Source organism: Nesoenas mayeri (assembly GCF_963082525.1).
Source record: "Nesoenas mayeri genome assembly, chromosome: 25".
Taxonomy (NCBI): Eukaryota; Metazoa; Chordata; class Aves; order Columbiformes; family Columbidae; genus Nesoenas; species Nesoenas mayeri.
In genome coordinates this window covers 5318717-5330963 of record NC_137549.1, presented here as the reverse complement: position 1 = coordinate 5330963, position 12247 = coordinate 5318717, and the positions used below count along the sequence as shown (strand labels likewise).

The 12247-nt window shown below is 56.0% G+C and overlaps 2 protein-coding genes across 2 annotated transcripts; one reads left to right on the top strand and one right to left on the bottom strand.

Annotated features, from left to right (window-relative positions):
* The first annotated feature begins 88 nt into the window (after positions 1–88).
* Positions 89–6960, top strand: BORCS8 (BLOC-1 related complex subunit 8). Its single transcript, XM_080359066.1, has 5 exons — positions 89–139; positions 1182–1294; positions 5018–5082; positions 5504–5611; positions 6471–6960. Exons 1-5 carry the CDS (start codon positions 103–105, stop codon positions 6511–6513), a joined length of 366 nt encoding a protein of 121 aa, XP_080215192.1. The 5' UTR covers positions 89–102; the 3' UTR covers positions 6514–6960.
* A 321-nt stretch (positions 6961–7281) lies between these two features.
* Positions 7282–11241, bottom strand: TMEM221 (transmembrane protein 221; the record flags this gene model as incomplete). The annotated part of the gene is made up of 3 exons (XM_080359546.1): positions 7282–7793; positions 8044–8129; positions 10940–11241. The coding sequence occupies 3 exons, from the start codon at positions 11239–11241 to the stop codon at positions 7282–7284; spliced, it is 900 nt and encodes a 299-aa protein (XP_080215672.1).
* Positions 11242–12247: the final 1006 nt, after the last annotated feature.

Below are 12247 nucleotides of genomic sequence, written 5' to 3'. Positions count from 1 at the left end.
TCCCGTCGCGGCGGTTTGTGGAGCGGGGGCGGCGCCGCGGGGGTTTCCGGCCGGGGCCATTTAAGGGGGGCGCCGGTGGAAGCGGAAGTGGCGGCCGGCGGGATGGAGGAGCCGGAGATGCAGCTGAAGGTGAAGAAAGGTGGGAGAGACCGGGGACCCTCTGGACCCTTGGGGACCCCCGGGAGCCGCGGGGCCGGTCGCTGCAACGCTCTGCGGGTCTGACTGGGCCGGTCGCGACAGGACCCCGCGGGTCGCGACAGAGTTCCTCAGTGCCGGGGAGAATCGCGGCAGGGCCTTGCGGGTCGTGAGGGAGAAAGATGCGCCACGTCGTGGCGGGGTGTCGCAGGTGGCGACGGGGCTTTGCGGCCACAGCAGGGCCCGGAAAGGCCCCGGGGGTTGGTCGCGATATGTAGTGACAGGGCGGGGAGCGGCGTGTCGTGACAGGACCCCGGTGTCCCCCTCCCCGGCCTTGTCCCCTCTTTGCAAGGGGCTGATGAGTGACACCTGTCGGGAGAGACGGCTGGACAGACAGATGGATGGACAGACCCACAGCACCTGTCCTGGCTGGGGATAATTATTCCCGTAAAGTTTAGTATTTATTTTTATTCATAAGGTGGGTGTCGCAGCCCCTGGGCACTTGTCACTGAACCAACAGCTCTGGAGGGACGAGCAGAAGATCGTTTTCCCTAAAACATTGTGCAGAAACCCAGAGGTGTTTCCTTCAGCCTGGGGAAAACCCTCCCTGATTCACTCCCCCCCAGCCATGAACAATGAGTGATCTCTTAATGTTTGTACCTCTTTGTTCTGGGGAGCTCTTGGTGTTCACTTGGAAAAGGTGTGGGGAAGGAGCGATCAGAGCTGGGAAAAGCACCAGCTGGGAAGGGGTTTCTTTGGCCAGGACTGAGGGGATAGAAGAGGGGAAGGGTCTCCTCTGGGACATTTTTAGGGTGTCACCTGGGAGAGGCGTCTGGAGGGGACCCATGGGACGCATCTGCCCCCTCCAAACTGCTCAGAAAGGGCCCAGCGACGGGCATAACCCAAGTATAATAAACATAATAAATGTCGAATTTTGCTCTTGTCTCTTAGTTGTGTTGGAGGCAGGACCACGAGACCTTTTCCACCCCCCTCTTCTCCCCATTGTTCCCCACTTTCCATAACTGCTGTGGGTTTTTTTGTTGCAGTTACGGACAAATTCACGGAGAGCATGTACGTCCTGGCCAACGAGCCCTCGGTGGCTCTGTACCGGCTGCAGGAGCACGTGCGCAGGTCCCTCCCGGAGCTCGCACAGCACAAGGTGAGTTGGCGCTTCGCTTCAGGCTCCCAAACTGCGACAAAATCCAGCATAAGCTGTTTTCCTGACTCGGCGCGTCGTCCCTGTGTCACCTCTTGGGAAGGAGAGAGGAAATCAGCCATGGAGGGGCTGCGGGACCCCAACTCAGTCTGAGCTGCAGATGAAGGAGTGTTGCAAATTTACCTCGGGGGAGAAAAAGCTTGAGAGTCCAACCTCATGCTCACGTGGCTGGATTTGTGCATGGAGACAAAGAAAAATGAGGAGTCTGTCTCGTAAAGAAAGGAGGGAGATGTTAAATCTTATTACCTCTGCCTGCGCTGGGAGATTTTTTTATTTCCCCTATAAAATAAGGGGGAGGGAAAAGGGAGCGTGAAGAAAAAGCCCACATGAGGCAAAGCGGGATAATGAATCGCGTCTGGCAGCTGTGTTCCTCCTTCCCTCCAGAGCACGGAGCGCAGACACGTTAACGCCGCCTTGTTGTCCTTCTCCCTCTTCTGCCAGTCGTGATTCATTAGGAGCGACGTCTCGCGAATCGCTCGCTGCCTCGTGGCCATGCTAATGCGCTGTCAGGCCCCATTTTTCACCTTTGCTTTACAGCCCTGCTTTCCAAATTAACCTGCCTCGTGACACTTCATTATTCAATTATTTATTAGCGTTTTATATACGTGTCTGCATGCAGGGATATAGAGATGTATACGTGTGTATAGCACATGCTGATGCCACTGTGTCGCTGGCACGCGGGAGACAGGTCTGTAAGATTATTCCTGAGCTGTCACTCGCTTTCGTTTAATCAAGATCGTCCTGATTTCAGGGGATGCGTCCTGAACAAAAGGAAATGGAGCAAATGGTCTGACAAGTCACGCAGAGGGAAAAGATCCGTTCCTGTCACCGAATGGTGCGGAATGGGGAGGAGGGACAGCACAGAAGCGCTGATGGAGGCGATACGGAGTGTGATATCAGCGGGAGGGGTTGTGCTGGGTGAGATCTCTGAAAACCTTTGGTTCTCTTATTTTCCTGGCTCGCTGTGCTAGTCGCAGTTACCGCAGCGTCCTGTGACCTTGCTGATCATCGAAGTTCATTTCCCAGCTGCAGCCATCCCAGATAATTCTCTTTTATAGCCAAAATTGCTGCTGTTTTCCACTTTCTTCCTGTGAGAAAGGAGCTCCTGCTGTCCTGTGGCCACCAGCAGCGAAGACAAGGACCCTGCGTCTCCTTGTGTCAAAACCACCAGATACTTTCTGTCTTCGTGTTCACTTTGCTGCCTCCCTCCTGCCCTGGCCACTCATGTACATGAGGAAGAGCTCGGTGCTCCCTGCGGTAACGCTGCATGTCAGGACAAAGCCCTTTGCCCCGGGGAACTGCCCCAGCAGGTTATTTTGATTCCTTTTTGCCCACTGCACGGGCACTTCCACTGTCTTCACTCCTTTGCTGCTTCCCGGCTGTGTTTAACACCGCGCTGCTGCGGCAAGAGCTGGGAGAAGAATGGAAAGAAAACGATTTGTGGCCGCTGGAACAACTGCAGATCCAGAGCTGCTGCTTAGTGACTTTTCCTCTGGCCTTGTCAGCTCTTGAGTTCATTTTTTCCCCAAGGCTGTGGCATCGTGTTTGGGAGCATCTTCTCCTCCCTGCTATAACCAGGCCATGCGAGGAACTGCGAGGATTAAACCCTGGGAGAGACGGATTCACTCAGCAGCGTGTTCAGTTAGACGGGGCTGGATATTTTGGGTTGCTCTGCGGCCTTGTGGGTGGAGAGTGGAACAGGAGGGTGTCAGCCAGGCTGCACACTGTGAAAACACTGTCAGCTTTTATCTAAATCAGGTAAAAGCATTAAGGTGAGGTGGCTTGAGTTCTTCGGAATAAAACAGAAGAAAAACGAATGTTCTGTGTGGATCCGTTCTCAGCTAATTTAGTCCCAATGTGGAGGTAATGTAAGGAAACGGGATTTATTGGTGGTTTCCAGCTCTCCTTCACGCGTGCAGCAACAGAATTCAGCCTTTAAAATTCCCAGGGGGATTAAACCTGGGCAAGACTGGGCAGGAAGGGGCTGGGAGAAAAGTTTCTGCGAAGAGAAGGTCACCTCCAGGGCTTTACAACGAGCAACTTGGATAATGCAATAATCTTAATACCTTCCTCCCCATCTCCGAGTCTCCAAGCAGATTTAGCGCCTCCCTGATAAGAGCCCAGCTCTTGCTGTGCTGCTGAGCCCCACGCAGGATCTGTGCTGGATTTCGCCTGGGCCGTTGAGAACTTACATCTCCTCGTTAATTTACTAATAATATTCTGTATTAATCACTGGCTTTAGTTCTTAGACTGTATCCAACGGACACGTCCTGGGAATTTTAAGAAGGGACATCAATCAAAGATTAAGAAGGGAGGAGCTCTCGGGAAAGGCTCTTGTTCCTACTTAACAACGTGAAAATCCCAGGAAGCGGTGGGAATACGGGGAACAGCCATCCCTGGCTGTGATAAGGGGAAATGATTAAATCTGCTGGTGCTGGGAAGCATCAGCACCACAGAAAAGTGGCTGGGACGCGTGTGGCTGAGCCAGTGCCACGTCAGGGTCTAAACGGTTGTTAAAGATCATCCAGCACCTCTCAGAGAAATCAGGGTGGGGAGTTGCGGGGAAGTTTCTGCGTCTTTTGCAGCTGCGTCTGCACTCAAAGTGTGTTCCCAGCAACAGATACAGGCGTGTAAAACGTGACCGGACTCCGGGACGAGCGTGATCACTGTGAGGTTGCGAGTCCGGGGTCGAAGGACACTGTCTTGCAGAGAACTTGCATGCAGAGGCTTGTTTCTTTTGTCGTTTAAAGCCGCGTGGTCGAGCGCCCTGGTGGAGGGCAGGCTTTGAGCAGCAGAAGTGACGCTGGACATGGTCCAAGCTCCTGCCCGACCTCCTTCGCTCACAGAAAGGGGCCATTGGATCCCCTCTGGCTCCTAACAAGACCCAGCAGAATAGAATGGAAAATTAGCTCCCATGAGAATACATTTTAAAGAGCGCCCGAACTACTTAAGGACTTTGGAAGCAGTTATCTATTGAGCTACACCTCTGAATTCAGCTGCGTTTTCATGGTGATTTGTGTGTTTGTTTGGTTTTTTTCTTTTCCTTGGAGCTACAGTGTATAATCCTGTTCCAAGCCAGGAGTGGCTGCATGTGGCGGGTGACATTTCCAGGGCTCCTTCCAGCTCCTGAGAGGAATCGTAGAATCATTTTGGTTGGAAAAGACTCTCAAGGTCATGGAGTCCAACCATAACCCACCCCTGTCCCTGCCCCATGTCCTCAGAACCTCATGTCCGTCTGTCCAGCCCTCCAGGGATGGTGACTCCAGCACTGCCCTGGGCAGCCTGTTCCAATGCCCCACAGCCCTTTGGGGAAGAAATTGTTCCCAGATCCAACCTCAACCTCCCCTGGTGCAACTTGGGGCCATTTCTTCACTAAACCCCCCAGGTCCCTCAGCCGCTCCCATCACCCTTGTGCTCCAGCCCCTTCGCCAGCTCCGTTCCCTTCTCTCAACTCACTCCAGCACCTCAAGCTCTTTCTTGGCACAGGGTGCCCAAAACTGCCTCCAGGATTCGAGGTTTGGCCTCCCCAGCACCAAAGGGCTCAGTGTTGGCTGCTGCTCAGGGTCAGATACCAGGATTTCAGAGCAGACAGGAGGACAAGGATGCAGAGCAGATCACTGCGTCTGCAGCGTGTGCCTAACGATGCCACTTTCTCTTCTCTTGCAGAGTGACATGCAGAGCTGGGAGGAGCAAAGCCAAGGAGCCATCTACACAGTGGAGTACGCCTGCAGGTATGAGAGACTCCTCTGAGCAGGAGGGTTGTGTTCGCAGGCAGATGTGCTAAAAACCAAGCAGAAGCCGCTTGTGCTTCCCTGACACCTCCCTGGTGGCCACACACAGTGTGTGAATTATAGAATCAGAACAGTTTGGCTCCCCCAGTGCCATGACAGGGACATCTTCACCAGCTCAGGTTGCTCAGAGCCCCGTCCAGCCTGGCCTGGGATGTCTCAGGGATGGTTCATCCACCACCTCTCTGGCCAACCTGGGCCAGGCTCTCACCACCCTCAGAGCCAATAATTCCTTCCTTATGTCCAGCCTGAAACTCCCATTTTAATTTAAAACCATCACCCCTTGTCCTTTCGCTACAGGCTTTGCTCTAAAACCGCAATGCTTTTGGAAATACTAACCCATCCACTGGTTTTCTCCTTTCAGTGCCATCAAGAACATGACTGACAGCAGCGTGTACTTCAAGAGCATCGACAGTCTGCTCAAACACGCCATCGCCATGAAGGAGCAGCTGAACGCCGCGCAGGGCCGCAGGTAGCGCGGGGATGTGACGCTGCCTGGGTGTGCAGCGACCGTTCTGGCTGGCAGAGGCTTTGCTGATGTGATGCAGCTCACACAAATACACCCAGCGGTTATAACACCTCACTCACACGATTCTAGATGATTATTTGAAGGAGCACGCTGCTCGCCTTCCAGTGATCTTCTGGCTTTGTTTACTGGGAAACAAATAATCTTTTTTTAACAAAAGAATAACTGGAAAATAATTTATTTCCTTATTTATAAAGGGTTGTTTGGTTGTGTAATACATTAAATCTTTGTGTCAAAGGAGGTTGGAGTGAGATGATGCTGATGGGGTGGAGGAGGTGAGAGCTGCGCTTGGGGCTGTTCTCTCTTGTGTTTGTGGCTCTTCTGGGGCAGAATCCCACGGAGATAAGTGGTAGCAGAAGGATGATGCATTTTTGTAGGTTTGCAGTTGAACCACAGCTCCTAAAATATCAGTTGGCAGATCATCTGAATCTAGTGTACGCGTCTCTCCTGAGAACGGTGTTGGTGTTGGAGTCTGACTGGGCGGGAGTGAGAAAAATTCCCCAATACCATCCCTGGTAGAACAGAGAGCCCCAGCTCTGCAGAATGACTCTGCCTTTGACCATTCTGCTCCAGGTTCCACATGTTCCTGGTTTCCTGCGTGTCGGGGTCCTGCTCTGTGCAGCCCAGAGCATTTTGAGTGGTTTTTGCAGCAGTGTGGCTGCAAAGATGGCCCTGGTCACCCACGGGGGCTGGTGTGTGCTGCGAGCAGGGAGCTTTTATCTGAGGGAACCCCTAGGTTGTCACATTCTTACGGCTGCTGCCGTCCTGCCTGTCTGCTGGACCTGACTCTCTTTTCTTTCTACAGCACCGTGGCCCCCCAGAGCAAGAATCCTCCAGCCAGTTCGTGATTTCGGCCAGGACTGACCATCCTCTGCCGCCTCTCCAGCCCTGGGGAGGAGCAAGAAACCACCCGCTGAATCTCTGAACCTGCGCAGAGGCCTCTGCCTCTATTCCCAGGAACAAGGTGCTGCAAACCCTGCCGCTGGGGTCAGGACTGCCGTTTTAGGGGGGGGGGTTTCAGGGAGCACGTGTGTCCCTTTCCACAGGGACACGGGCTGGTTCTGCTTTTGTCCTTTCCAGACTCCAATGGGGCATTTTTCTCTCTACCTCTCGGCCACAGAAATATCTCATAAAAAGCAGGTCTTGCTTTCAGGGTTTTGTGGATGGCTGTGCAAATGTAGGCAGGCTTCAGCTTTGATGGGAGGCGTTCAGCGAGGAGAGTTTTTCATGTGTGTGCCAGGGAGTTGCTGAATTTGGTTTAAATGAGAACAATAATAAAAAGTTTTGTGTAAAACCTTCCCCTGTTGCTCACTGGGGCCGGGGGTCTTGCAGCCTGGCGGCTCTGCGAGTTCCAAAGGGCACCGGATAAAACAAAGACACGCAGAGTTGGAGCCTTCCAAGTGAAAAAAGAAACTGTCTTGTGCTTCAAACAACAGTAACGACCAAAAAAAATGAGTTTCTTCATTCCCATCGGGCAGTGGCCACACAGACCCCAGGCAGAAGGTGGAAAAGCAGCTGCTACTCAGCCCTGGTGAGACGTGACCTATAACTAAGCTCCAAACAGAAACTCAAATCTTGGCCCTGGTGCCTGCAGGGGTGAAAAGTTCCCACTTGGCTCACACCAGAGTGGAGTCCTTGCCCGAGGCTGCGGGTTTGCGCGCCAGCACGTCCCTCATCTCCCGCGCGACGCCGTTCCAGGGTTTTCCCTGCACCTGCAGCAGCCCCGACTCTGCCGACAGCGTCCGGTGTGTTCGGGGCGGGTTGTAGCTCTCGGAGCAAAGCCCAGGGCTGCCCGAGGAGGTGAGGTTGCTGCTGGCCGCAGATCCCAGCTGGGATTTGTGCTCCAGGAAAGGAGGGAAGGAAAATTCCCGGTGGATCTCGGGCCGGGGCCGGGGTGAAGCTGTGTTCTTGTTGTTCAAATCGCTGGTGGAGGACTCGCCGTGCTGGGCAGAGTCGTTCTCGTACAGGGTGTGAGAGACCTCGGAGCGGCTGCGGCGTGAAACTTGGGAAGCCCGGACCAGGGCGTGCGTCACCGTGATCAGCAGGACGATGATGCCGGAGGAGAGGATGCAGGCGCTGGCGATCCCGGCCTCCAGTTCAAACAGCAGCAGCATGTAGATGGCAAGAGCTGCAAGGAGAGCGCAGAACAGCTTGAGGAACCAGAAGCACTAAAGCAATGATGCACCCGAGCTGCAAACTTCAGGTTTGTCACCCAGAGTAGAAAGTTCATACTATAGGAATGAGCTGGCAAAGCCATCTGCAAAACAAACCTGACGCTGCAGGAGAAACTCGGGAGCTCATGGGAACCCAGCGACCAGTGCACTGGGCTGGAAATGCTCCTCGCTGCTGGGCTGGACTGGTGAGAAATGGGCACTTGCCTGTGAGGTAGACGGAGACCCCGCAGCAGAACAAGCCGATGGCAGCGTGGCGAACCCTCCGGCTGTCCAGAAGGAACCAATCCGCCCTGCAAAACAGGTGACAAAACCCACGGGGCTGTGTCATCCCTTGGCCCTGCTCTCAGCACAGGAGGAAAAAAAGCTGATGCTCTGGCCCTGGCTGAGAAACTGAAAGCGTTTTTTGCGTAGAGAAGAGGTTCAGAGCTGGGTCACAAGCCTGGGGACCTGTGCTGAGTTCGATTTCCCCCGGGCTGCATTCTTCCCGCTCTGGAACAGATGATTTTTGAAATCTCTTGACATTTCCAACTTCTCCTGCCTGGTGTGTTCAGAAAGCGGCTGGGGCAGGGGCTCGGGAGAGAGAAACGGCTGGAGGCTTTTGTTTCAGGTGATTTGCCCCTGTTCAGCAAACCCTGAAGAGCAAGAAAGGAACAAAACTGGGGTGTGTCAAGCCCTTAAAGAATGACAAGAAAAGTGCTGGCGCATTGAATCAAGGCCGAGGTGTCTCTTCACCCTTGGGGTTGGATTTCTGTGCTCAGCTCCGATTGCAAACCTTTTGTCTGGAGTGGGCTTGGTACTTGAATTGTGCTTAAAAAACACATGAAAAGACCAGTTTGATTCCAGCAGAGACTTTGTTTCCCACCCAGCACCCACCCCTGTGTCTGCTGCCTCCATTTGGGCATCACCAGAGCCAGGTTGACCTGGCAAACCCCAGTTCTTGCTGGGATTTGGAGGCTGCTGTCACCAGAGGATGCCTGCGCTAATTGGGAGAGGTCATTAGGGGATGCAGCGTAGCGTGGCAGGCGGGTGCCAGGCGACTCGGGGGGAGTGGAATGGCAGAGGGATGCTGAAAAGATGCAAAAGGTCCTTTGCAACAACTGGCCGTGCACAAGGTCCTGCTGACAGCCTGTAGGTGGTTGGAAATGTGCCCTGGCTGGGAAGGACCCACCAGAGGGGCAGGACAAGCCCAGTTCTTTGTACCAGTGGGGTGAATTTGGCCCCCAGGAATGCTGTGCCCTGGCCCAGGCTCCCCCAGCATGGCCTGGCCCATCGCAGGCTTCTTGTAGCCTCTTGGCCGTTGCCACCCGCAGCCGGGAGCTGTTAATAGACCCTGGACTCGCTCTGGGGAAGAGCAGCCGCTTTGTTTTATTAATTACCTGAGTCAGGGGGAGGATTAGCGGGGAGGAGAAGGACTTTGTTTGGAGCTGGCTCAGACTATTGAGTGCAGTGCTGAGAAGCCGAGCGGTAATTCAGTGTGACAAGCCCAACGTGGGAAAGGTCCCTGGGACGTGAGCGGGTCCCCTAATGAAACCGGCGCCTCGACCACGAGGAGACGGCAACTAATGGCATCCCACATCGTGGGGGAGACCTCCTGCCCAGGGACAGCATCCCTGCATCCCAAGAAGCCGCCCTTTTCCTCCCAAAGCTGAGTGGAACCTTCAGGTGGCAGCTGGGGAAACTGAGGCACAACCAGACTAAGTGACATCCTTGAGTTACCAGGCAAAGGGACACCGGACCAGGGCTCCCGACGCCTCGCGTCGCTCGCAGCAAAGCCAAAAGCAGCCTCTGGCTTTGCCGGGGCCGTGGAGCAGGGCACAGAAATACCATTTAAAATCACCGCACCGCGGGACGATGGTCGCTCTGCCCTCTAAGTCCTTGAGTAAGTCGCTGCTGTCTGAGCATGGGCTGTCCCTGTGACTTCGCATCTGACTGCCTGATTAGCGCTGCTCCTGCGTCACACTCGGGATTTTCAAAGTTGAACCTCCCAACTTCGCAATTGAGCATTTTACAGCCCAAATCAACCCCAGATCTCAGACAAATTTGCAGCTGATGGGGGTTTTTCTGCTGTAAGAGTTTTCCAGCAGAAACCGAGCTCCTACCGAAAGCAAAGTTTGCTACAGGAACTGTGTTTTGCAGGAATCTTTTGCTCTCCTTTGCTAACGAGTTCACTAAGCATCAGCTTCGCTTGGAAGACGCTGAGAGGAGACGCTGCTGCTTGCTGGGGTGCAGAGCATGAGGCATTGATGGGTTTGTCTAATTAGGGACAAAAGGAACATTCTGATTTCCTTTAAATGAGTTTTGACTTGCTGAAGTCCGAGTGGTCCAAAAATGGTCCCCTGGGGACCATCTCATGAGCTACATGGAGGGACCTCCGTATACAGACCAGCTTCCACCACCAAGATGCTTTTAAATCTCATTATTCACAAGTTGTTTGTTGGTTTTAACCCAGGAGCTGGTGCTGGGCCAGCGCGGGCAGAGGACCCACCGACCCAGCCCAGGTCTCTGCCAAGGAAGGAGAGGGGAATTGCTTTAGAAACAGTTTTGCGAGTGTAAATGTGCTGGTAATAATTAAGTCAACACGTGTTTATGGTTAATGATCCCAGGCCTGTGGTCATTTTGGTGCTGCCTGTGCAACCACCTCGGTAGAGACCCAGAGAGCTCAGCTCTGCTGCTGCAAAGCACCCCAAATGAAGCAGCACATTGACAGCAGAGGTGAATTTTGTGATATCCAAGTGCTCACAGCAACATCGTTTGCTCCCCACAACCCCCTTTTGCAGGGACTGGGGGGGCCCTGGCAAAGGCCAGATCTTGGGGTGCAGGAGGGGTCTGCAGGGCTGTGTGTGAGCCCACAGTGTGGGGAGAGGCACAGCGGTGCTCTCCTGTACCCCTCAATCCCTTCTGCACCCCGCAACACCCCCCCCACCTGCAGACCTCCTCCTCCAGAGCATCCCCGCCCCCTGCACCTCCAGAGCATCCTGGTACCCACGCATCCCCCTGCACCCCCAATCCCTGGTGCCCCCCACATCCCCCTGCACCCCCAATCCCCGGTGCCCCCCACATCCCCCTGCACCCCCAATCCCTGGTGCCCCGCAGCTCTCACCGCTCGGGCCCGGGCTGTCCCCGGCACAGCTCGGTGCTGAAGTAGCCGTGGAGGAGGCAGAGCAGCAGGCAGCTCACGTTGAGCACCAGGCAGAGCGCGGCCAGCACGGCCGACACCGGCAGCAGCACCGCGGCCGCCGGCTCCGGTAAAGCCCCTCGACCGGCACCGGCACCGGGACCGGGATCGACCCGCCCCGACGGCAGCTGGAAGATGAGGCTGGAGGCGAGCAGGGCCATGGCGGCGGCCAACGTGCCGAACAGCAGCAGCACCGTCAGGGCTCGCTGCCGGTAAGTGGCGGGCATGGCGGGGCCGGTACCGGCACCGGCAACCGGGGGAGCACCGGTAAGCGAGGGGGTCACCGGACTGGCAGGTTTGCTCCACCCCGACAAAGTTGCGTGCGCTCCCGTCTCCGTCCGGTGCGACCGGGATGGGGAAGCGGGAACCGGCACCGGGTCGGGAGCGCCGCTCGGAGCTGCGGCCCCGCCGGGAGTTCGGCTCCCTCCCTGCGCCGCTGCCCGGCCGGGGCGGGTCGCTCCTGCCTCCCGGTCCGGCCCCTCGCCGCGGGGGCTGCAGCCGAGCGGCTCCCCCGGGCCGGGCCCCCCCTCCCCGGGCAGCACAGGGCGGCTCCGCCCGGGATCCTCCCCCTGACGGGGCCCCGGGAGCCTCCTCGGGGCCGGTGGGGGCTCGGGGAGTGATGGAAGGAGCAGGACCGGGGGGGTCCGAGGAGCCCGTGTGGGCTCGGGTGGATGGACGGATGGGTGGGTGGGTGGACAGAGGGACAGACAGATGGATGGACGGGCAGAGGGACAGGTGGACGGGGGGCATCCTTGCTGGGTCAGGAATGAGCACCCAGAATGTTCTCAGTCCCGCAAGGCCCTGCCGGCAGCCACCAGCCCTTGGGGCCGGCACAAGTTTCCCGTGTCTTATAAATATCCTGAGAAGCAGAAGCGCCTTTTCCCCCGGGATCTGCCCTGCCAGCGGGCTCCCCCTGGGAACCGGGCAGGATTTGAGGAGGGTTAATTCAGGAAAGTTCGCTCTACAGGTCATCTGTTGCCTTGGGAAAGACCCCGCGCCCCGGGAGCAGTGAGGAAACTGAGGCAGGGTTTCCCTACTCAAACCCAGACTCTCCGGCACAGCAGCTTCCCTGGCACATGGGACAAGGGGACATGGGGATCGGGCCTTTCTGTGCACGTCCCGGGCACGCTGCCAGGGCCATGGCCGGGGGACTGGCTGCGCCACTGACTCCTCCAGCCTGGTGTCATCAGCGCCTGGGTCCGTGCCCAGGCCTGGCTGTGGGATCCGGACGGG

What these genes read in the sequence shown, in the direction of transcription:
- BORCS8 (XM_080359066.1), top strand. Translation starts at nt 103, where the DNA reads ATGGAGGAGCCGGAGATGCAGCTGAAGGTGAAGAAAG. An exon ending in GCAGCTGAAGGTGAAGAAAG is followed by an intron (nt 140 to 1,181) that starts GTGGGAGAGACC and finishes TTTTTGTTGCAG; the next exon opens with TTACGGACAAATTCACGGAG. An exon ending in ACAGTGGAGTACGCCTGCAG is followed by an intron (nt 5,083 to 5,503) that starts GTATGAGAGACT and finishes TTCTCCTTTCAG; the next exon opens with TGCCATCAAGAACATGACTG.